Source organism: Anomaloglossus baeobatrachus, chromosome 1 (genome assembly GCF_048569485.1).
Source record: "Anomaloglossus baeobatrachus isolate aAnoBae1 chromosome 1, aAnoBae1.hap1, whole genome shotgun sequence".
NCBI lineage: Eukaryota > Metazoa > Chordata > Amphibia > Anura > Aromobatidae > Anomaloglossus > Anomaloglossus baeobatrachus.
The window spans coordinates 779,301,805-779,328,083 of NC_134353.1; the positions used below are offsets into that span (position 1 = coordinate 779,301,805).

General features: G+C 37.1%; 1 protein-coding gene across 6 annotated transcripts in view; it reads left to right on the forward strand.

Annotated features, from left to right (window-relative positions):
• The window catches only part of ZNF608 (zinc finger protein 608), a 134,165-nt gene extending 109,211 nt beyond the window's left edge, over positions 1–24,954 (forward strand). For 3 of the 6 annotated variants that reach the window (XM_075324879.1, XM_075324882.1, XM_075324874.1), the window contains 7 exons: positions 12,514–12,601; positions 12,793–15,217; positions 17,022–17,430; positions 18,358–18,533; positions 19,110–19,263; positions 20,464–20,545; positions 23,903–24,954. In XM_075324879.1, the coding sequence (XP_075180994.1) occupies positions 12,514–12,601; positions 12,793–15,217; positions 17,022–17,430; positions 18,358–18,533; positions 19,110–19,263; positions 20,464–20,545; positions 23,903–23,909 (3,341 nt within the window). In that variant the 3' untranslated portion in view covers positions 23,910–24,954. Of the gene's footprint in view, positions 1–12,513; positions 12,602–12,792; positions 15,218–17,021; positions 17,431–18,357; positions 18,534–19,109; positions 19,264–20,463; positions 20,550–23,902 lie in introns of those variants that run through there. The other 3 variants (XM_075324887.1, XM_075324892.1, XM_075324896.1) reach the window with 3 other exon arrangements.
• The last annotated feature ends 1,325 nt before the right edge of the window (positions 24,955–26,279 follow it).

Below are 26,279 nucleotides of genomic sequence, written 5' to 3' on the forward strand. Positions count from 1 at the left end.
AGGGGGCCGAAAGAGGAGGCGTTGGACCCAGGGAATGGAGACGCCCATCCGACCAGTCTGCTCCGCACCGACCGTTAGGTGAGTATTATAAACATCAAGTGACAGGCTCCCTTTAATTTCAAAACAAAGACATAACTGATATGACAGATCTGTTTTCAGATGGATCCCCATGACTTATGAGGAGGTCCTTCATGCTCCCAGTACTTTAGCAATATGATTTTTTTTTACTGAAAACCTATATAACATTTTTGCTCTTGCCATGTAAATTAAAAAATGGAAAATTAAATTCCATGTTTATAAATAGAATCTTGTGTGATACAGAAATATCAAAACCCCAGAAAGCCTGTAATTACTGCACACATACAAGCAGCTAGTCTGACTGATAAGCTAAGCGCTCGGAAATATATTGCTTGTCTTAACAGACTTAAGTGACTGGGACTCCAGAGGAAACATTGTGTGCTTTTTTTTTTTTCTTCTGCAGCAAAGATCATGAAGCCATGTGTTGTTTCTCAGCACTGCAGCAGAGATCCAGGCTTTCTGTTTTTTTCTAGATAATATATATATTTTTTCTAACATTTATGTCATGGTATATGTTTGTAAATGAGCTTATATATGGGGCATTGATATACATGATCAATTTCACAGTTAAATTACAGTAATGGAGTCTCGGCATCACAGTACTAGATTTTGTATCACACAACAATCTTTGAAGCCTTTCAGACGTACGCTGCAATGGCGCTGTATACAGCTTCTCTGCACAATATGGTTTGACAGCATGAAAGCCAGAAAAACATTATGTGCTGTTCACTTTTTCCATTAAGTATATTAACTATCCTTGTAGAAAAGCTAAATCCTTCTCTCTATGTGCCTTAATATTGAGCTAGATGCATAGAGTCCTGTTCTTTAGCCACCAAGTCACATTGCCTATTGACACAATGTAATTTATTACATCTATGGAGGGGGATACTGTTACTATGGAAGCAGGGAAAAGGAAAGCAGCAAGAGATGCTTTTAGCTGACCAGTCAACTGGATATTGACCAACTGTCTTTTCATGAGGAAGAAATAGATGGTAGTGAATAAGCTTGAGTCTAGTTTTCCAAGAAGCTGAACGATTTTCCCAAATCAATACAGCTCATCAGGCTTCAGAACAAAGGCTGCGGGGGATGCGACAGTGATTGAGGTGGTGATAGGTTCTTTTGTGTTTAAAAGCAGGCAGACCCAGGGGAAAGCTAAGTCTGTGTTATGCTTTTCATTGCCTTCTCTGTGTGTTTCTTTCAGAGGGGGTCTTCAAAGATTTTTTCTGTGTATAAAGAATGCATAAAGGCAAAAGGATCCCTCCCCACTTCCTTTGTAATAAAGCATTGCGGTTCAGTCTATTTCATCGGGTACATAGCAGCTTAGCCAGCTCCAAGTGCAAAGACTAAAATAATAAAGCACAATTATCTAGGCAATAGATATTCATAAACACCCCATTGCTGCCTTTTCATAACTGTTGTAAATGGCTGTTTACAAATAATATGGGGAATTATACAGCTTAGCCCCTTCACTGCTTAAGGAGATGTAATTAATAAATGTCGAATAAAGTCCTTCCTCTCCAGCCTCCTAGAGTGCAAGCCTATCTAAACCAGTAATTTTTAGTCCTTTCAGTGATTTTAATCTGTGCTTAGTACATTAACACCAGAGCAATGTGTCTCAAAGGTTTATGACTGTAGTAGCAGCAGCTCACTAGGGCATAAAGTGTTTCATTATGTTTCTCTTTGTCAGCTTTGCCCTATCTCCTGAGCTCCATTGCAGTACATTATTTGTTCAGATAAAGCCCAATGATCAGGGTGACTAATCGCAGCACTGTGTTCCAGATGGTTTGATTACAGGATGTGGTTAAAATGACTCTTCAAACATTTGGCTCCGCAGTAGGGCTCTTAAAAATCTCCCTGAAACTGTTTCCAGTCACCTAACAGAAACACATAGATTTATATGTATTTTTTTCTTAAAGGAATAGTGTTATATTAAACTTAGTATATGCTAATTATTCATTCAAATCCTTGGTGATTACATAAACAATTTTTTTAAGAGAACTGAGAGTCCTCAGTTTTTGATACCTTTTAATGGCTAACTGAAAAGATGGTAATAATAGCAAGCCTTCCAGACTACTCAGGTCTCTTCATCAGGCTCGGTATAACACAAAATCTGAAGAGTTACATATTTATACACAACAGGACATACAATGGAGCAGTAAAGAAGACAAGTTATGTGAAGCAAAACAATCAGTATGGCAAGAGGAGTAACTGTTGTGGCCGTAAATATTGCAGCAGTTCATAGATAGATTTTACCTGGTGATTACATGAATAATAGTCCAGTGGGCGATCCTATTCAGTGATTGACAGTATTCCCTGTATAATGCCGCATGCAGTGATTGCTGTCAACCAATAATAGGACCACCCACTAGACATTTATACATACAAGTCCCAGGGATTACAATTAATAAATTACAAGTTATACTAAACATTTTCTGTCAAATGTATATATCATTGTGATGAACTACTACTAGGTGTCACGAGATGCAACTAATGACGGGAAAGTCAAACAAACCGAAAGTCAGGAGCCAGGAGGTCACTTAAGGTACACTGGGGGTAAGCAGAGCCGAGGTCAGGGTACAAGCTGACGGTCAGAAGCTAGAAGTCTCGTAAGGTACACAGGGGAAAAGCAAAGCCGAGGTCAGGGTACAAGCCAATGGTCAGTTGCCAGGAAACAATGTCAGAGTCAGAGACACAGGAGGAGAGGGGTAACAACAGGTCCGGGGTAGGAGGACAAGATCAAAGCACAAACGGGAGCCAGAGCACTTACTGTAGACAGGAACTATGACTGGCGGCATTCTGGGTGAGGTTGTTGCCCAATGAAGGAGAGCAATCACCCGTAACAAGGAGCCTAGAGAAAGGCCCCTCCCAACACCAGCGCAGGGACTGAGGACGGGAATCCATCGGCCCCAAATACAAAACAGAACACCGGCTCTGCTGGAGAGCAGAGCACCATGGATCAGAACCATAACAATCATAGTTTTCAATCACTACTAGGACCGGCCATTGAACATTTATACATACAAGTACCAGGGATTATGATGAATAAATTAGAAGTTATACTAAACATTTTACATCAATTGTATAGATCATCATTTTCGATCACTACTAGAACTGCACACTGGACTCATATATAGAAGCACCAAGGATTTCAATGAATAAATTAGAAGTAAAACTAAACCTTCCATTTAATGTATATATCCTTCTGTTCAGCATCTTTCTCTATACTATGCGTCAACAAATCAGACTACAAATACAAATTCACAGGTTCTCTTAATACTTTATACATACTACTTATATACCATTACCTTTATTGTTTTTCATTTGAATACTATAAGTTTTGACTTAGCTTTGAAACCTACAGCATTTGTTACAGCTTGTCTTGGTATGTGTGATCTTCGCGGTTTTGATTTATTGTTTTACAAAGTGCCTTTGAGGGAAGAAAAGGTTAATTTGATGTATTTGCTTGCAAGGCTTACTATTGATCAAAACATTACCCTTCCTCCACTCATAGTTTTGTTATGTTTCAAGAAAGCAAGATAATGATTTTTGTGTGTGTGTGAAATAAAAGATTATAAATTAAATAACATCGCAGGTAGTTAAAGAAGCAGTAATTTTATTTGACAGAGCTTTCTTTCTTTTAACTGCATTGACCTCATTTTCTTACATTGGATTTTTTATTGTATTGTTATATTAGTTATTAAAAAGCATTAAGTATTTAAATACCTCATGTAATATAGCATCAAAGAATTATTGTAATAAACACACTTGGCCAAAAATAAGCCTTCAAAAAATAGTTTTTGAGTTGCAATATGTGGTTTGACAAAAAATTAAGTTTGCAAGACACCAATTCCCACACTGTTGAAGTATCATAGAGCAGGCAAACATCATTTTGCAATGCCACATGGGCTTCCACATAATACTCTACGGCTATGACTTCTTACAGATACTCATACCTTGTAAAGTGATGGTCAGTACCGGGGCCATCACAGTTCTCAGTGGAACATGGTTATTACGGTAGTCGTTTTTCATCTCCAGAGTCACTGGCTAAGTCTTTCTCTTCCGTAGACTGTAATCTCATAAGATAAAAAGGTACTCTCTTTCTTTCTCTCACATCTGAAGAATGCAAGATTTTATGGTCATCAGTGTCCTCTCTCTCCTGTTGATTGTAAGCTATTATGGTCATCAGTGTACTCTATTGCAGAGTGTAAGCTCTTATTGTCATCAGTGTCCTCTCTGTCTTGTAGATTGTAAGCTCTTCTAGACATCAGTGTCCTCTTTCTCCTATAGATTGTAAGCTCTTATGGTCAGCGGTGTCTTCACTCTCCTGTATAGTCTAAGTTCTCATAGTTAGCAGAGTCAACTCTTTCACCTATAAAGTGTAAGCCCTTATGCTCAGTGAGGTTCTCACCCTCTCCCAATATATATATATATATATATATATATATATATATATATAACAAGCATTTAGAAGCTTTTCAGTATTGAAATCCACACAAATTTACTAGCAGCAGGTTAAATTTTTGGAAAAATTCTGCAAAGTTATTGAATTTAAATTTCAAAAGATCCATTTACCTCTGGTTCAGTATATATTTATATATTTAGCATCTATAGAAATAGTATATGTATGACACATTGACAACCTGCCTGGGTTCTAAAGGCTTACTGGAAGAAACTGTAGATTGAAGGAGTAAATCTGTTCTTACAGACAGGAGAGTGTTCTAAAGAAATTTGACAAGCTATGACCAGTGCTTGGACTGGACATCTGTGACATAGATGTGCTTTTACAGTCTTTCACACCTGGGTTCCTCTTGTTAAGCAATTATCACTCATGTCCAACAAGGCCATTAAAGGGTCATTGAGCTTAGAACACAAGTTAATGCAATTTGAGCAACATCAACTGCAAAAATATACTTTATACATTGTGCGTTTATGTATGTATACAGTATGTTCATATTATATATATATATATATATATATATATATATATATATATATATATATATATATATACAGTATATATATAATACAGATCCGTGCGAAACGTGTAGACGAGTGTGGAAAAAATTAAGAAAGCAAGAATGTTTTAAGATGTGTTAATGGTTCATTTTTTTTTAGCAATTAAAGCAATTCAATGAAAGCAATTAAAGGAAACTGGTCACCAGTTTTTTCATGTCTAAACAAAGGCGTGAGCACAGCATGCACATGTGTTGCATTCCATAAACATGTATATTATCTCCTGACTCCCTCTGCATACCCCATAAAACCCTTTTTAATTTCTCCCCCAATCTATGTAAATCCAGATGGTCGGGTCTGATTGGTGTCCTTGGTGGAGAGTCTATCCCTCCTCTCCACTGTTGATCACCATCCTCCTGCTTTGAGATGGATGACACCATCTGTGACATCCATAAAGCAAGGCAAAATCCCAGATCTGTGCAGAGACATCACCAGCTAATGTATGTGCACTTTGCTCTGCCCTATTGTCCATGCTCACTTATGTTTCAGGCTCCACCTGCAGTAGGGGAGAACAAATTGGGCATGCGCAAGATAGTAATGTCTCCACGCAGACACAAGATTTTTCCATGCTATGTGCATGATGCAGGACGTGTAATCCATGTCAATCAAAGCAAGAGGATAGTGTTCAGCAGCAGAGAGGAGGGATAGACGCCTTAACAAAGATACCCATCGGACAGACCATGCGGATTTACATAGTGTAAGGCAATTTAGAGGGTGAATAGGGGATGTCAGGTGATAATATATACCTTTATGGAATGCAGCACAGGTGCTGATGAACGTGCTAGTCTTTGTTCAGGTATGAAAAAACTGATGACAGGTTCCCTTTAATACAATGCAGGGTGAATGAACAAAAGCGAAATTTAAATCAAATTAAAATTTGTAGTGACCACTCTTTTACTTCAAAAGAGCATCATTTATTTCTGAATACACTTTCACAAAATCAGGGATTTTGTAGAAATGGCAGGTGTAGGAGTAATTATACCAAACAGGTGACAATGATCATCATTTTCATATGAAAGTTAAACACATTAAGAAATAGATGCGTAGATGGCTTAAAATTGGGTATAGTACAGCAAAACTCTACTATAAAGGTAAGGACGTAGAAGATAAATTACATGTCACATTTCATACACTATGGCAAGACTGAGCACAGCAACAAGACACAAGGTAAGACACAGGGAAATATTACAAAGCAGACTAGTGTTTCAAGATGCACTGGTCATACACTTTGGAAGAAACATCAAGACACTCACAATATTCAGGACCATAGACTCAGTGGTCAGCCAAGGAAACTTGGTGCAGCAGATGAAAGAGAAATCATACTTATTCCCTATCTAAATTGGCGGTCTCTCGCAACGTGATTAGCTCGGGACTGTCAGCAACCAGTGGGACCAATTTACACCCATCTACACAAAGAAGTATAGTTGGAAGTGGTCTTCATGAAATAATTGAGGTAAAAAGGCAGACTTTTAACATGAAAACAAGACTAAGCAATTCAATTTTCAGGAAAACATAGAAACTGGGGTACAGAAAAATAGCAGTAGGTGCTCTGGACTGATAAATCAAACTTTTATGTAATTGGTTGTAACTGGAGGCAATTTGTTCATTGAAGGGCTGGAGAGTGGGTCAATAATGATTGTTTGGAGGCAACAGTACAGTGAAGCAGGTGGAGTATCCTTGCATGTTTGGGGCTGCATTTTTACAAAAGGTGTTAGGAATTTGGTCATAATTAATGGTGCCCTCAATGCTGAGAAATACAGGCAGATACTTATCGATTATGCAATATCATCAGGGAGGCGTCTGTTTGGCTTCAAATTTATGCTACAGTAGGACAACTACCGTAAATATTCACCCAATGTTATTAGTAACTATGTCCAGTGTCCAAAAGAACAATGATCCTGGAAGGGAAGATTTGGCCCCCACAGAGCTCAGATAGTAACAATATCAAGTCTGTATAGAATCACAATAAGAGACTGAAAGATTTGTACAAGCTTACATCCACAGAAGATCTGTGGTTAGCTTTCCAAGATGTATGGAACAACCTTCCTGACAAAACTGTGTGCAAGTGAAGAATGTATGCTGTTATAAAGGAAGAGGTTATTCACTCTAAAGATAAATTTGATTTTGATTTATTTTCTGTTAATTTACTTTGCATTTTAATTCATAAAAAATAAACTTTTACAACTTTTGAAATTATTGTCACATTACAGCATCTTTATAACACATGCTTAAAACTTTTGCACACCACTGTATGAGTATATACTGTATCGGTATATATAGTTAAAACCATTAGTTTACATACACTAGCTACTAAGACACATCTGCATGTTTTTCTCACTATCTGACAATTTACATATCCAATTTTTACTGACCTATTCAGTTTTGAAGTATCTTTGAGGGGCCTATATGTTGAAAGACTCACAGAAGTGATACCATTTTAACAACTTCCACCATCAGATAACTTCAAATTGGATTGAAAAAAAAAAATTTCTACAAAGATATTGCTTTAGCTGCAAAATGTTCATTTTCACCAGGGGCAGTATAATAAAATGGACCCTAAAATCTATTACACATTGTCTCCTAAATGTAGCAATATCCCATATGTAGTCAAAAACTGCTGTCTGGGTAGACATCTGTTGGGAAGACTTGCTATTTCGTATTTGGAGGGTAAATATGGATAATGTAGATTGCAGATATAATGTTTCATTTGCATAGACTCAGAGGTACCAAAAAAGCAAACACACCACCACAGGTAACCTCATTTTGAAAGCAAAATCCCTGTATAAATTCATCTAGAGGTGTGTTGAGCATTTTGATTACACAGGTGCTTCACAGAACAGCAGAAAATTTGGGTATGATAATGAACATTTTTTTTCCCAAATAAATTATTTGAGCCCCAAATTTGCAACTTTTACGACAGTAGAAAATGGATCATATAATTTATGCAATTTCTCCTGAATATGTAATATCCAATATGTGGTTGAAAATTGCTGTTTGAACTGATGTCAGCAGTGGGGTCCTTTTGGGTCTCCTGCCATAGCGTTTGATTTGATTCAAATGTCAATGGGTCATTCAGTAATGCACCCTGAGCCCGCAGAACAGCTTGAATTTTGTTGACTTGATTGGGCCTGCTTAGTCACCATCTGTAATTTTGTGCGCTACAACCTTTCTTCAATTTTACGCTGCCATCCATGTCCAGGGAGATTGCCTACAATGCCAAGGGTTGTAAACTTCTTGGTTATGTTGTGCACCATTGACAAAAGGAAAATCAATATTTCTGGAGATAGAATTGTAACCTTGAGAGTGTTGATATTTTTAAACAATTTTGGTTCTCAAGTCCTCAGACAGTTCATTTCTTTTTGTTCTCACTTTTTTGTTTATGTTCACACAAAATCTGTATTTTTAGTGGTGAAACAGCTTTTTGTGATTTTAGTGCCCTTTTTTGTGATGTTTTTTTTTACACATTTTATTTAACTTTTTTTAAAGAATACATTAACGCTTTTTAATTTGATTGCTGGTCTCCTACATAGCATTACTTGTGCACTAAAGTGGATAAGACTTGTCAGTTTTTCCCTGCTCATAAAAATGTCTAACAGGCCACCATACCCTGATGTCATCAGAGGTAATTGCAAAGAAAAAATGCCGGATTTTTTTCTTTGCAATTACCTCCAGCCTCTCTTGTCTTCCATGCACTGTCTGGCCTTCTCTATGGAATGATCCATGCTCATGAATGATCTACGTCCAACGGTGAGCTGTATAAAAAACTTTTTGCCGATGTCATCAGAGTCTTCTCCTTTTAACCCCTTACATGCCACTGTTGTGACTGTTAATAGCATTTAACACTAGAAATCCCAGAAATTTCGAGCTCCATAGGGTTCCAATGGTAGAAATGTTAAATTACCCCTCTCTGGGACTTCTAGTGTTATGGGGTTATTTGGCCCCTGTCAGTTCCAAAACTGGCCTGGGCCAATGCTGTGGGATGTCATTTGTATATGGGATTTTCTCCCATGTGGAGTGTTAGATTCTTATTTCTCAGTGCTGTTAAAAAGCGCCACAAATTGTCCATTATTGGCTGCAGTGAAAAAGCATATTGTTGGTCGTTAAGGGGTTAAGTCAATACATTTTAAATTGTAAAGATTACAAATAGAGATATACGGACTTATGGAAATTCAGTTCGGGGGGGGGGGGGTTAAGCCACACTTTAGATAAAGTTTGGTTTGGGTCCTGAACTTGGTCTGAACCCCAATAGAAGTCACTAACTGGGAAGTTTGAGTCTCCACCAACATACAGGAAGCCAATTACAGATCCCTTCTGGAAGAGGGTGGATGGGTTTTTTCATTTTTTGGTGGGTGATCACTACCTCCGATTACACTGTTGTTATCCCCAGTGCAAGCCATTGAAACACTGCAAGCGGCTCACTCCGTTCTGAGGACCGAGCATACCCAAGGCACCTAGATGCTCGCTTGAGTGGTTTGCATACGTAAAGCAACCAAACTCCAAACTCATACACTGATTCTTTTTAGTAAAATATGTGTTCAGTACAAACACCACACTTTACTTTTCAAGTTCACTCATCTCTAATTATAAACAAGAAAATAAATTACAATATTTCAGGTAAAACAAAGACATTACCAACATTTGTGCCTTTTTTTCTGAGGCTTTAGCTACAGATCTCAGTCCAGCAAGTCATAGGGAATTGCTTGTGGCAAGCATTGACCAATCTCTGGCTGGCTGATGTTGAGAATGTTGAAGCCCTCAGGGAAAAGGAAATAATAAAAGCCTTTTACTAAGGATTTAGTTTAAGTATTTGTGCAAGCTTTCTGTTTTATATTAGTCTTTGAATTCTGTGCTTGTTTTGTCTTTTATGTTTTCTTTCAAGCAATTTTCACTATACATATGTGCTAGATCAGAGACTTTGTAACACAGTTATCCAGTTTACTCTGTGGAGTTCAAAATGCATAAGGCGTATTTCTGTGCTATAAATATAAGAGATATTGGTGGTTTTAAGGCACTCTAGGTCCTGAAACATCCTTGCCTGGAAAGCAGCTGTTCTTGATATTGCAACATAGTTTTACACTTTAAGCTGAATAAGTTCTAATTTTATATTCTCAGTTATTTCTAATATGTATTTCACAATTTTCAGACAGGTGTAAAATAAAACCTTAATTAATGCAAAGACTGTAGCAAAGTATTTGACATGTTAGCATTTCAATGCATTTAAGTTACAAATTGGTGGATTTGGACAAGATAAGATGGACCTTGTATCTTTGTGCAAAATCTTTGGTCTTTTGGATTTTTGGAAACAATATGCATGTGACATTCCCTTCAAAGACTTTAATGTAAGTCCCATGCAACACGCATGTGCATCCTGCATGTAATTTGACTTTCTTTGCCAAATCACAGCTCAAAATTATTCTCACATTAACAGGTCACATACAAGATGCACAAGTGTTTGCTCTTTTGGGACTTGTATGAAACTTGACAATATGTGACAAAAGTTAAGAAGCCATAGCACTGAGAAAAACAAATTACTGACTATTAGTATATATTTCAAATACCATTTTCAAACTAAACAATGATGTTGCTGTTAGTTAATGAAATTAATTGGTTTGTATTGGTAATGACATGTATCAATGGGCCAGAGGCGGCACCTGCATAGATGAGAGCTTGAGCCGAGAGCTCCATCTGCACACGTGCAGACTCCGAGCTGCATTATTTGAAGTCCTCACCACCCGACCCGCAGCACCGATCCAGCCGATGGAGACCCCACGCTGACACTGCACAGCAACTGCAGTTCCCAGAGACCCCACACAGCCATTGCAGACACCGCACAGCCGCCCCAGCAGCAGCCGCTGGAGACTCCGCACAGCCACTGCAGCCCCTTTACAGCCCCTGCATAGTGTCTCAGCATTCCTCTGGCCTCTTGTGACTTCTCTCTATCACCCCAGTAAGCTACTTTCAGATTATTAGATGTACCCCTCACTTTCCTCCCAACTTCTTGGGAGGAAAAGTGAGTCTTTTATTCTGAAAAATCCGGTATCTATGTATATATATATTTAAAAGAAAGAAAGGCCCAATTGTGATGTGAACAGATTCTTACATAGGAGAATGTTCGTTTTTTCATTTGTTATTTTATAAAGCACAATATCTATATAGCTTATGCACAAAAATAATATTCTAGAAAATCTGGGTCACAAGTAAAAAAAGTAACACCTCTTGTCTTGTCTGCATTTGTTGTTATAGATGAGACCTAATTAATTTTGCCCTGAAGAAAACCCTTTACGTTTTCGCATTTTTAACATATTAATGGAATCTGTCAGTTTGATCAACCCTCCTAAGCCAAATATATGGACATGTACTGTATGTCAAAGAAATAAAATAATACATTGATAATCTGATGTTTCATTCCAGAGTAATCCACATATTTCTTAATATGTAAATTAACTGTTAAGATATGAGTCAGACATAAATCTCCCTGAGAATCTGCCTACAGAGCTTTTCTTTTAAATGACTTGGGGCGTAACCAGTGTAAGACATGTAATGCCTAACAGTTTGCTCTCCTGATCTACATGTCTCACACTGGTAATGCCCCCATTAGTTTAAAATAAGCTCCCGAGGCATGTTCTAAGGAATATCTGTGTCTGGTGCATAGATCTTGACAGCTCATTTACATATTAACAAAAATGTGAATTTCTCAGGAACCACTCATTAGCTTGCAGATAGCAAGGTATAATTTTATTAAATTTTCTAATACATAAATGGCCATAAAGATGGCTTAGGAGGGTTGATTCTAGGAAAGACTCCCTTTAATCCCTTTAATACCATAAAATGTTTTAGAGGCTCATAATATTTTTGTATGTTATTATTATTACTATTTATTATAGCGCCATTTATTTCATGGCGCTTTACATGTGAAAAGGGTATACATAATAGGGAAAATTACAATAATCATAAACAATACAAGGCACAGACTGGTACAGGAGTATAGAGGTCCAATGTAATCATTATTTCTTTAAGGAATATAGGCTAATTCAGTTTTAAATGAATAATATTCCTTAAGTAAAAAATAATTGTTCATTTACTTTATGGTTAAATGCAGAGATTTATTTGTGTTGTTTTTTTTTTTAGCCAATACTTAGATGTACTATTTGACTGTTAAGTGAAAGCAATTATGTGTAATAATAGTAACACTAAAAGGTAGTGTTTTACAGCAGGACATGGTAAAAATATTTCCTGCTGTCAAGTCTATCTCGATTGTGCATACATATATACAGTTTCCTGTGGCTTTTAGACTGAGGTTGCTAAAACCAAAAAAGGAAGCAAGCCAACCACAGCTGCTAAAATATAGTAAACTGAATCTCTGTAAGTGCTTCTAATCTGACAAAATACATAAACTTAATTGAATTTTCTTTATATATTTAGGTGTACTAGTTGTGAATGTTACATGGCGGAATAAGACATACGTTGGTACTTTATTGGACTGCACTAAGCATGACTGGGCACCTCCAAGGTAAGCTACTGACTGTAAATAAAGCCTTCTAGTCACTAAAATGAGATAATTCATTCTAAATACTTTAGAAACATCATTTTAATTTTGACATATTCTGTTTTATTTAGATCTATAGTATTTAGAATTTATAGACTATAAAGCTTTGTATAAAATAATGGGATAATTATCTAAATGTGGAATTTTATTTGTAGGTTTTGTGATTCACCAACAAGTGACTTTGAAATGCGTGGAGGTCGTGGTAGAGGGAAACGGGCAAGGTCTGCAGCCACAGCAACAGCACCTGCCCCAGTCACTGAAGTGAATTTTCCAGAAATTAGAGGACTTCAAAATAAAATCAGAGGTGGGGCAAATGGGAAAGGGAGGCGCGGAAGCATTAATACAAGTGGACGTCGGACACCACCAAATTGTGCCATTGAGGATATTAAAGCGAGTCCTTCACCTGTTGGTAAAAGGAAAAGTAGGCCTGCAATGGAACTAGACCTGACTTCCAGTTCAGAGGACAATAAATCAGGGAAGAGGGTTCGAACTAACTCTCGTAGCATGCCAACTACCCCACAGGGAAAAAATGACTCTTTTTTGGACCAAGGCTGCTCTTCTCCAGTTTTAATAGACTGTCCACATCCAAATTGCAACAAAAAGTATAAGCACATAAACGGACTTCGTTATCACCAGGCACACGCACACTTGGATTCAGACAACAAACTGGAATTTGAGCAAGACAGTGAGGACAAAGTTTCAGATTGTGAGGAAGCACTAAGCAATGTGGCACTTGAATGCAATGAGTCAAGCACAAGTTTGGATCAGTTAAAAGCGCCCATGTCTCCTGGTTTACAAAGTGCTCCTGGTACACCAAAAGGCAAAAGAGAGTTGGCAAACAATTGCACCAATCAAATTAGCAATTCAAAAACTGCCAAAAATTCTGGAAAAAAGAAAGGATTAAATGTGGAACTTAATAGCCTTCCTATCATATCTAACATGTCGGTTACACTGGACAATTGTACATTAGATGGCAGTCTTACTGTAGAAATGCCAAAACTTGAAGCAGAAGGTATAATTGATAAGAAAAATGAAAAGAATAAAAAGTCAAACTGCAAGGTTGATAAAAACCTTTCAAAGCTTAAAACCACTAGGCCAATTGCTCCAGCGCCAGCTCCCACACCTCCTCAATTAATAGCAATTCCTAGCACAGCATTTACAAACACTACAACAGGCACATTGCCAGGATTACCGTCTTTAACTACTGCTGTTGGCCAGGCAACACCAAAGAGTCCCCCATTAAAACCTATTCAACCAAAGCCGACAATTATGGGAGAGCCAAGCAGTGTAAATCCTTCTCTTACATCACTAAAGGACAAAAAGAAAAAGGAAAAAAGAAAATTAAAGGAGAAGGAAAGTAAAGAAGCACTAAGTCCTCAAGAGGAGTCTAAAGTTTGCAAAGTGGAGGATTTAAAAGGATCCGCCAAGGATTTATCTGGACATTTTTTAAAAGAGCATATTAATAAGAGTGATTCTCTTACTAATGGACTGGGAGAAACTCAAGAAAGCCGAATGGCTAGCATTAAAGCTGAAGCAGATAAAGTGTATACATTTACAGACAACGCACCAAGCCCCTCTATAGGAAGTGCCTCCAGGGTTGAGTGTAGCACTGTGATAAATGGACAATCCTCTATTTCCCCATTGCACGTCTTGACACAAAATGGTGGAGATAGTTCTACTACAAAGACAAATAGTCCAGCATACTCTGATATTTCAGATGCTGCTGACGATGGGGGCTCTGACAGTAGGTCAGAAGGTATGAGGTCAAAGACTAGCTCTCCTGCAGATATACTATGTAATAAAGACAATCTTGTTAAGGGTCACTCCACACCAATTTCACAATCATCTCAAGTAAAAGAATCGCACTCTCCATACTACCATGGTTATGACCCTTACTATTCACCATCATATGTACACCCTGGCCAGGCCAATACTCCGGTAAATGGAAATGGAATCACTAACCAGGGAGGAAACAGTAAAAAAGAGATAGAGGAAGAAGTTGAAAAGACAGAGAAGATTGAAAGCTTAGATGCTAAAAAGACTGATGCAAGTGCCAATACCTTGCCACCTCAGCATCAATCTGTCATTACACAACGACACCCTGCACTAGCCCAGTCACTTTATTATGGACAATACGCATATGGTCTTTATATGGACCAAAAGTCCCTAATTGCATCAAATCCAGCCTATAGACAGCAGTATGAAAAATATTATGAAGATCAGAGAATGGCTGAGCAAAAGATGACACAAACAGGCAGAGAATGTGAGAGAAAACTTGACAATTCACCTAAAGAGCTAATTAAAGAAGATGTAAAGCTAAAGAATATACCATCATCTACAATTTCAAAAGCACCTTCAACTCCGGAGCAAGTTAAGATTAACACGAAAATGACCATATCTAATAAAACAGAAGATCCCATAAAACCCCAGCTCCAACCAAATCATCACCAAGTTCAGTGTGATAGCTACAAGGCTAAACAAATGGAGAACCACCAGCTTATAAAAGAGGCAGTGGAAATGAAATCTGTCATGGACTCTATGAAGCAAACTGGAGTAGATCCAACTGTAAGATTTAAACAGGTAAGAGATCAAAGTGAAATCAATGGCTATATGTTAGCAATCATTTATAAATATGTGTTCCATTATATTTTTATTGTCATTATATAAATATAGATTAGAGCTCCTGTGAAGTAAAGTTTGAATACAAGTTTAAATTGTAATAACATGTGGACTTGTACAGATAATAATAGAATTTGGGATCTATAAAAAAAAGAAAGAAAGGAGGCAAAGCCCATTCAGCATTTTCCCAACAGCAGTGCTGCATGAGATGGCAAACCCTTAATTTGCCCCCCCCCCCCGGCCACTTATACATTGCCCTCTGTTGGGTTCTGCCACTCATTCTATAAATATTAGACACACTCTCTCCACTTTTCTTCTATTTTTTGCTACCTTGACACACTTTCTTTTTAAACTGTCATCATACCACAAACCATCCAGTGGAGGAATGATTTGATGTGCTCTCCTATTAACTAACATAGGAGAGTATGGGGATCATGACCAAATGACCCAGGAGGTCCCTTCCTATTCGATGATTTTGTAATTCTATGATTTTAATTGTTTCCCAAAATATTCATTCTTTATCTATTCTTATGCATTATAAAAAAAATTTGTTTAAAAGAACTGAGAGTCCTCAGTGGTTGATACCTTTTAATGGCTAACTGAAAAGATGGTAATAATTGCAAGCTTTCGAGACTACTCAGGTCTCTTCATCAGGCTCAGTATAACACAAAATCTGAAGAGTCACATATTTATACACAACAGGACATAGAAAAGTGCAGTAAAAAAAACCAAAAAAACAAGTTATATAAAACAGAACTATCACTATGGCAGGGGGGCAAACTGTTGTGGCCATAAATTTTGCTGCAGTTCAGTGTGAAAGTTTTATTGTCCTTTGATAAGGGTCTGGTCCAGGCTGTGATACAATGTCATCATATGTATAAAACAATGCTATTTGATTTACATACCAAATTTATCATCTGTTAACACCCATAGGGTCGTCACTAGGCTCCTTGTTGCTCTTTTTTTTATTTTTTCATAGTGCAAACCCTCATTTCTTTGTACTAGCTTTTAACTGTAGTTTATTTTGAAAAATTGTTTGCTTCAAGAACAAAACATGTTAATAAAGCTATATTGTTGATGATTGATGGTGGCTCAACACGCTTCATAGGATTACCTCATGCTTCTGGACAGCTGGCATTGAAAGCCAATGTAGCTCAACAGGGTGGAGACACAATAGAAACAATTCTCGGCACTTGCAGTCAAACAGCTTGTCATAAAAACGCAACTTTATTGAAAAAACATTAAAAAGCAGATGACACACAGCCTAGGGTACATCTGACATGTTTCCAGAGCTCAAAGAAGCCCTTACTCAGGTAAAGGCATATTTGAGTGCTGGAAATGTGTCAGGTGTACCCTAGGCCATGGGTGTTATGTTTTTTTAAAATGTTTTTTTTTTTCATTACAGTTGGGTTTTTATGACAAGCTGTTGGACTGGAAGTGCTAAAAATATTTTCTAGTTAATAAAGCTACTTGAATTTACCTTGAAGTGTGGAACTCTCCTCATCTAAAGAAGCACAGTCAGCTCCAAATGCCTATTCTCCATTCTATATCCAATGAGTGAACAACATAATAGCTCTTAATAGTTTTCAAGACTAGCTCTCAGTATCTAAAATTCATATTCATCAACATCTAGTCATTTCTCATTTTTAGTGGAAAAATATAATCAAAAGCATTTTGGATGTAAGTGCAACATATTCTTCTACAGAATAGAAGTAATAACATGATAACAACTATACTTATTTAAACATATCTTCTATTTTTTAAGGAGTCTGATTCCCGATCATGGCACCATTACATTTACCAATCAAAGTATCTTGAGCAGCAAAAAGCCGAGGAAATTGAACGTGAGAGAAAAATAAAAGAGGAAAACTCAAAAACTCCTATTAAAGAAACTGTTTTACCAGTTCCATTACAAGTCACAAAAGAGGAGACCAAAGAGGTCAAGCGCCCAGAAACTCAGTTAGTTGAAGATAACAAGAGTAAAAATGATGATCGGAAAACTCCTGTAAATTGGAAAGATTCGAGAAATGCAAGAGTTGCTGTTTCATCGCCTATGAGTCAGCAGCATCAATCATATATTCAATATTTGCATGCCTACCCATATACACAGATGTATGATCCGAATCATCCAGCATATCGGGCAGTGTCTCCAGTTTTAATGCATAGTTATCCAGGTGATTCTTTTTCATTATTTTTCTTTTGCTAAAGTAAAACAATGCTTATAACTAAATTATGAATTTAATTAATCTTTAAATTACCTTTTCTCTAAAAATGTTTTTTATGATTTTTTTGTTTCAAGTTTAACAACATTTTTTAAGACTGTCATATTATGATCTCTAACATTAAAATACTAATATGTTCCTATAAACATTTTGATATTGCCATGTGTTGGTTCTCAGGGTTCTCTATGAAAGGAAACAAACAGTATCTATAAATTGAATTAAAAAAATAGGATTTTGTTGATTTCGCACCTAATGATCCATCCATTCTGGCCTAATGCTTTTAATATTCAGTAGTATAATACCATAATATTTTAATAGCTTCAAAAAACTAAAAAGAAGCACTAATGTCAATGGAAATGACTAGTTACTCCTCACTATTGGTCGGCCAGCCATTATTATCTATTTTAAGTATGAAGACAATGGCTTAAAATGTTCACAAATTTAGAAATAGCATCTCAGATACATAGTTTGTTACATAAATTGAAAAAAGACCTAGGTCCATCTAGTTCAGTGTTTCTCAACTCCAGTCCTCAAGACCCACCAACAGATCATGTTTTCAGGTTTTCCTCAATCAGGTTTTCAGGATTTCCTTAATGTTGCACAGGTGATGGAATTATTCCCTGTCTGACATTGAGGAAAACCTGAAAACATGATCTGTTGGTGGGTCTTGAGGACTGGAGTTGAGAAACACTGATCTAGTTCAAACTTCCTCCACCAACAATTTAAATACAACAATTTTAATCTTACAGTCCCATGAAAATGAAATTAAAAGATCACATATAAATAGATTACTCTTTTTACAAATAGTTAAAAAATTAAAATTTTATCAAATATTGTAATTTTATTAATGTACATTTTTGTTACATTTTTGGTGCACAGGAGCATACCTTTCTCCAGGATTTCCACACTACAATGTTTATGGAAAGGTGTCAGGAAGAGAAGAATCTGAGAAAGCAAGCACCAGCCCCAGCATTAATTCCAAATCATCCTCTGAATCGAAAGCTCTAGATTTACTGCAGCAACACGCAAATCAGTATCGCACCAAGTCTCCTGCTGTAAGTTCTCATATATTCTATTACATTGTTATGTTGTTAATTGTGTTAGTAGCACTGACATATATTCTTATGGTAATATAATCTACAATTGCATGAATCTGTTTTATAGTAAAACAATTTATCTTTACAATATCAAATAAATGGAAATACATCTTATGTTTTTTTATGGCAACTCTATAGAGTAGAAAAAAGTTAGCTATTTAATGCTATGTCTAGTGTACAAGACAGGATAATGTAGAGTTTTGCTTATTGTAATAAAGTAGACAATTCTATACTGGCAGTTGATTTTGCAAACTGAGCTTTTTTTCTCCACAGGTATGATTTAGTTGGTAAGAGACAAAATTCCTGCTTAGGGACTACCTTTCCTATACTAAAATTTTGGCAGATTCCATTTATTGATATTGTGCTTGGAACACAATCTTATGTTTGACATCTGCTTTGAAGGCCTAATATGTTCTCAACTGAGCATCTGTCAATAACAAAAATAACAAAATGCACTTCCTAAATAATTTTTTTTATAGCATTGATCCATCCTAGTAATATTATACTAAAGTATTTGGTCTTTTGGTCTCACAGTTGGCAGAAAAAGCTTCAAATGAACGGGACCGAGAGAATGAGAGAGAAAGAGATCGGCATTCTCCTTTTAGCCAACGGCATCTCCATACACATCACCATACACATGTTGGCATGGGATATCCCCTGATACCAGGGCAGTATGACCCATTTCAAGGTTAGTGTCTTGTCAGCATCTAAATTTCTGTTCATTTACAGATCAATTATTTTAGTTAATGGTTGTTAACTCATTTTTGTCATGGTCTTAGAATGCAATTATATCTGGCTGTTTGTAACCAGAGTCCAAATAAGTGCTTCTACAACAAATTCATAATTAGAGATGAGCAAACTCTTGTAAGTTCGGGTTTGCCAGGGGTCAAATCTGGACTCGGACTTGATCTGAACCCCATAGGAAGTCACTTACTGGGCAGTTTAGGTCTCCACCCACATTCAACCATACGCTTAAAGAGGAGGGTGGGCGAGGTTTTTTTATTTTGTACACACTACATCCGATAACACTGTTTGTACCACCAGTGAGAACCATTCAGAGACTGTAAGCGGCTCGCACTGGGCCAAGCAATGAGCGCACCCAAACACACCGATGCTCGATTGAATGGTTAGCATACGTAAAAAGCACCTGAACTCCGAACTCGAACACTGATTAGTTTTGTAAAGTCCTTGTTCAGTACAAACACCGAGCTGTACTGTTCGGGTTCGCTCATCTCTATTCATAATCTCTATTTTTTGATCCTTTGATAACCATTGAAAGTCATTGTATACAAAATGTAATTTGTGTAGCTATCCCCAATAACTTTGAAAGCAGAGTGAATTACCATTCACATTGAGAGACATCTGCTTGCTTATATTATAGTTATTTTTCTCTGTTCAGAAAGGATACTGCAAATTATTCTCAATGACTAAAGGTCTATGGTAACAAATACTATTAGTGTTCTGCATCATTAAAGTAAGGAAAATAGTGATTAATAAAATATCTACCAGATGCATGGACATTTGAAAAAGTTTATTATATCATTAAGACAAATTATCATACTATAAAACGGTTTTCAAACTGATTGCAATATAAGATATTTTTCCATAAAAATAGAATGTCACAACTGATATAAAAAGTATACAAAAAGTATATATTCACATTTTTCAAAATAGTTTTTCACAACTCAAAACCTAGCTAATGAGTGGATGTGTGCATTTTTCCACAGCTCACCAGTACTCCCCCACCTAAAAAAGCAAACATAAAAATAAACATTTTATTTGAATCCTAATGATGATGTTACTATTCTATTTGTAAAAAGGGGACAGAGTTTGTGATGCATGTGCACTGCATTCAAGTGAATGTTCTCACATGGGGCTTTTCCTCTAGGGTTGACCTCTGCTACCCTTGTTGCCACTCAGCAGGTGGCTGCTCAGGCATCTGCATCCGGTATGTTTCCTACACAAAGAAGGTAATTAGAGTGTCTCCTAGTAAACGAGATTGTGTGTGTATAATATACATATATATATAAAAATATAACATGTATATAATATATGTACACACTCGCTTATTCATACTTATGCACTTACAGACTTATGAGTGGTGGAACTTTTCAGTATTGGAAATTTGTCAGGTAAATTAATAAAAATCCAATTTCAGTGTGTCTGCTTATTCACTATCTTTTTATTGCCAATTCTAGGCAGACACCAAGGAAATGCTAATGAGCTAATTTTAATTTGATTTCTTTTTTTATGAAAGATAATTTTTTTTCTCTTTAGGAATGCCAATATAAGCTTTATTCTGTAGCAGTGAGCTTTGGAAAGTAAAATATAGCCAGTGATCCCTGTCAAGGACATCTTTTTATCCCAGTCCATAGCTTGCCTTATAATAAGTTAAGGCCGTTCTAAAGCACAACCCTTAAATAATTTGAGTTTCCTTGGAAACTGAAACAATTTCTATCTCTCTCATTTGAGCTACTGTTAAAAGAAATGCTTAAAAGTTCCCTATATATGTAGTTTGTACTCATTTGATGTAACGCATAGGTACATGATGTTGTTGATTTGTTCATTACAGTGTAATATAGGTTACCCGTAAATGTAATATTTGATCATTGTCTAGTCATAAATGTGATTAGCGCATATATTTTGCCTTAAAGGAAAGAAAAAAGAACTGAAAATCAAACATTTAATAAAGTGATAACTTTAAAATAAGGGAAATAAAACTATTACAATGCACCGCTTTAGACAGAAGAGATAATCTTATTGCAAACCAGTCAGTACGTTACTTCCAAAATTCTGAGGGCAACTTTTCCTACAATGTCATGGACTTTAGGCAGATACAGATAAGTATATCTATAAACTACTGTATGATTTAGCATACATTCTTGTGCTAGGGTTAAGGAGATAAAGATTTTATGCCAGGTTTTTAGAGTGGCTTAAGTTATGCTATATGGGGAATTTTTCTTTGTACAATATTTAGTCACAGGGCTATTGTTCTTAGCCACATAAGGCTAATTGCCCACCTATAATCTTTGCTCTGGAGCTTCTGCAGTGGAAATGCCGCAGCAATATCTGGAGCAGAATTTACTTCTGCAGATATTATTGCAGTGGCTTAAATTCTCATGTACATTTGGAGAATAAATTGATAAGATGCAAATCTCAAACCTGCAGCCCTTGTCAAATTTTGACTTGGATATAATTTGGAACAGTGGTCCCTAAATTTTTGACCTTGAGAGTCACATTCAGCTCTTAGAGAGGATCGAGAGCCATATTCAGCTGTGAAAGAGGGTCACAAGCCACATTCAGCTGTGAGAGGGTCACAAGCCGCATTCAGCTCTTACAGAGGGTTGTGAACCACATATACATTCTACCCCCTCACAGTAGTGACACCCAGAGCCCCCATTACCAGTAGACACCAGTATTGCAGTAACAGCCAAAGCTTTTCCACAGTAATTACCACTCTGAGGTAGTATGCCAAAATCTATGGGTTCCCACTATAGCCCTATTCAGTATTCTTGCATCAAGCACTCCCACCATACTGTCACATCCAGCTTCAAACACCTCCTCTGAAAGGTAGTAAAATCCTGCATTTAGTTTTACATACTTACACTATATCCTAACACTCCCAAAGCTGGTATATGGGCATCCATATCTCTCTTCTGACATAATTCACCATATGGAGACTTGCTCTTCATAGCTGCTTGTTAGACCTGGTGCTAATGCAACAAGCCGACCAGCAAGCCACAAGCCACATATGGCTCCAAAGCCACAGGATGGGGACTCCTGATATAGAGTATGTGTATGAGATTTTTTAAGTTCTCATGCACTATGCTGGCAATGTAAAACACAATGGATTTTCTGAAAGTGAATTCACATCAGAAAATCCATTGCACATTTGCTGTGAGAATATTGCTTAGCAGTTAATATCCTAATAGAGGGCAGTAAGTTGCATTACCTACTGTGATGTCCTAACACTAGGTGGCGCAAGATGCACGAATATAGGAGTAGTAAGAAGCTCTAATGCTAGGTGTCGCTAGAAACACTAGTGGAGGAGTAGTTAAACAAGCCAAAATATCAGGGGCCGGGGAGATAGCGAGGCCAAGATCAGGGTACGAGCAGGAGGACTAGAAGCCAGGAGGTCAGGTCAGGTACACGGGAAGAAAGCGGGGCCAAGGTTAGGGTATGAGCCGGAGGTCAGGAAAGCCTGGGAGTCGAGTCAGAGTCAGGGGAATTGGCGGAGAAGGGTACTTGGGTTAGTGGTAGCGGGGACAAGATCAGGACAGTCACTTACGGGAACCGGAGATGCAACTTCAATACAGAAACTACCACCAATGGTATTCTGGGTGGAGTTGCTCCTAAATAAAGCAGAGCAGTCACTTGGAACGAGGCTCCAGTGAACAGGCCTCTCCCAAAACCAACACAGGGCCCGAGGCCGGGAATAACCTGTCCACCAGAGCATAACAAAAAAGCAAGGCATCGGCTCTGCAGGAGAGCAGAGCACCACGAATCAGGATCGTTACACCTACTGAAAACATGGTTGACAAATATTGCTAGAGCTACATTTTTTAGGTAGTCACTGATGTAGTCATTATCAGCAAGAATGAATGCTAAAGTATGCAGTCCTGTAAAGTATGTAGTCCTGTCATGATCTGTTTGAGGACTGGGATTGTGAAACACTGTTTTAAATAGTATACTTATCTGTTATTCTTGCTGATGGGTCAATTATAAAACCTTCATACCCTTTGTTTGGGATATAACTTATAATGCTCATGAAAATTGTATATAATTTTATTCACACTTTTTGAGTGAATATAAAAAATATATGATTAAATGAAAATATGGTAAAATATTCTAATATTGATATAGATAGTTCAATGAAGCGCAGATAAAGGATACCATTGAAGTCTTCAAGCCATCAGTTACAGTATTTTACCTTCCTAAATGAGAAATGTTTCCACTTTATACCATTTTAGTTAAATGTCAAGCTGAAACTCCTCTCTGCTGTTTGATCTTGTACAGTGTAAGATTTTTGTCACATAGATTTACAATGGCCAGTAGGTTATATTACACAGATTTGTATCTAAGATGGGAACTATTTCAACAATGAAACTTTATATGTCTGAAGTTATCACTAAGTAAAGGGCACCCAAGAGACTGCAGAGAATGTCTTTTCAAACCTTTAGATACCCTATGTTTAATTAGATGTAAGGCAAAATAATGTGCTGTCAATGTGAATATTAAGATTTCTGCAGTCAAGTGATTATTTAATATATTATATGCTTAATATATCTATTTTAAATGTATTTTTGTCTTTCTCTTTTTTTTTTCAGGGAATGAATACATTGAAAATGTACATTAAATCATGTGACTGGATCACATGGAAGAGCAATTTATTACAGACATCAGTTCCATGGTGTTTATATAAGAATGCCTAAGTGGCAGGCAAAAAATCATTACATGCTTTGTTCATTTATTCTTTTTGTAAATTTCAGATTTTTCTTTTTATAACAGAGTAACATGTTCCTGTAATTAGAGGTTTGTGGTGGGATATATATATCTATATATATCTCTATATATATATATCTATATATATATAGAGATATATATATCCCTGCTCGCAACATTGTTTTGTATATTAACATGCACACAAATATATATAAATATAAATATATATTCTTTACTTTTTTTTGTATTGGTAACCAGGCTCGAAAATGTGTAGGGTCTGCTGCTAAACTGCACACCAACCAGTAAAATGTATTTGTCATGTTGAATAGTGTTTACTACCAATGGCTGTTGATTATTTTTCCCTAAAATGTAAATATTGTTATGTATCCATGTGCCTGAAATTTGCAGAAACTAATCATATTGGCCGTAGGCTGTAAGAAGCAGGCTGTAATGACGATACTTTGGTACAATGTAGATGTCTATTTGGTGGCTCCCTTTAAGATGCATCCATGTAAAATGTTACTGTAATAATTGTTTTATTGTAATTGTGTATTGTGAAAATATACATATGGAAGGCATGGGGTTGCCAGTACCACAGTTAAAGTAAATAATAGGGTTGTACATAATGTATAAAATAAGAAGTAAATAATGAACATCTGTGAATAATAAAATGTCTCTTTTAATCTTGAATGACAAATAACCTGAAAACCTGCATACCACAAGACATCTGTGATTGTTCTATTACTTGAATAGTCCTGCAGTCTTTTTTAATGTTTACAATTATCCAGTTTTAGAAGACAGAATATAATGCCATTGCCTGGTTACTTGTTTTATGCTGTAATCTAGTTTATTTTATGTAAAATGTATATTGAATGCTTTCTTTTTATACCTGCCTTAAATAATTTGGCAATCAGAATAAAAGAAGTTGTTTTTTGTACCAGCTTGTCTATTGTGGTTGTGTTCCTTTAAATGTTCAAATTTGGTTAAAGTTGTTTCCTTGGAAAATGTCCATGAAGACTGACGTGTAAAACTGTGTATGTGTTGGGTTATTATATCTGTCTCTAAGATTGTCCATCAACCTGACCATGCAGAAGACATATTAGATTTTCATTAATTTCATGGTCGATCAGTGAAGATTGTCATAATGGGCAACGACGCCATAATTTACAACACTGAGTTGGAGATTGGTTAACTTCTATTGATGACACAATGACATTGTCTGTAAAGCTTTAGGCTCCCTTACTTGTACAAGCCCAATGGCTAGTCTTTCATCTGTCATGAGCAACATTCTAATTCTGCCAGTGTCAACGTAGTTCCTTAGCCCAAAAAAGTCCTATTTGACTTTTCCTCAGATGCCTACCTTTAGTTGATGTTTGTCATGACTAGAACTAAAGCAAATTGATTCACAGGACCCAGTCAAAATGATGACCTAAGTAATCTGTGGCTGCTGGACAGAATCCCTAAGAACTTCTTCTTACCTGATGGCATCCCCAGGTCTCCTTTTGATTAGCCATCATTGTGGCATGATGTACATGTAACATTGCACCAAGGGAGCTAATCAAATTAAGAGATGTAACTCCCTGATGTAATTTTCCTACCACTGTGGAGTGAGGAAGTACAAACTGAGGGGGTGCAGTATCCTGTAACTACACTAGGTGGGGCTGAAGATACTAGAGTGAGGGAAATCAGGCCGTGGTCAGAGCTGAGAGGACGCAACAATACACAGTGAGCAGATGGAAGCGAGTCATGTAACAAGCCGGAGTTCAGGTAACCAGGAGAGACAGTACAAACACAAGGGGCAGACAAAAGAGTAGTCAGGAGGGAACGCCTAAGTCGGGAGCCAGTCAGTAATGGAAAGTCAGAGGAAGCAGGCGGATACAAGTCAGGGATAGGTCCAGGGTTGAGAGCCAAGTTCAAAAGCAAAAACCAGAAGCAGGGAGCTTACCACAACTTAGCCAGAGAATAAGTATGGTGCCTCTGTGGGCACAGACGCTTCAAGATAAAGCAGAGCATTTGCCCAGAAGTGGCACATGAGAGCAAGCCCATTCCACAGCCGGTAACCGACCAAATACAGGAAACGGCCCGACACAGGATAAACAATAACAAGATGACTGCATGCAGGAGGAAACAACAGAAGTCCCCAGTGCAAGAGCTGCACCGCAAGTGACGGCCGTGACAAGAGCCAAGGATGCCATCACATAAGAGGCTGTTTTCAGGACTCCCATACAGCAGCCACAGTTTATTGACATGGCTGATGGAACG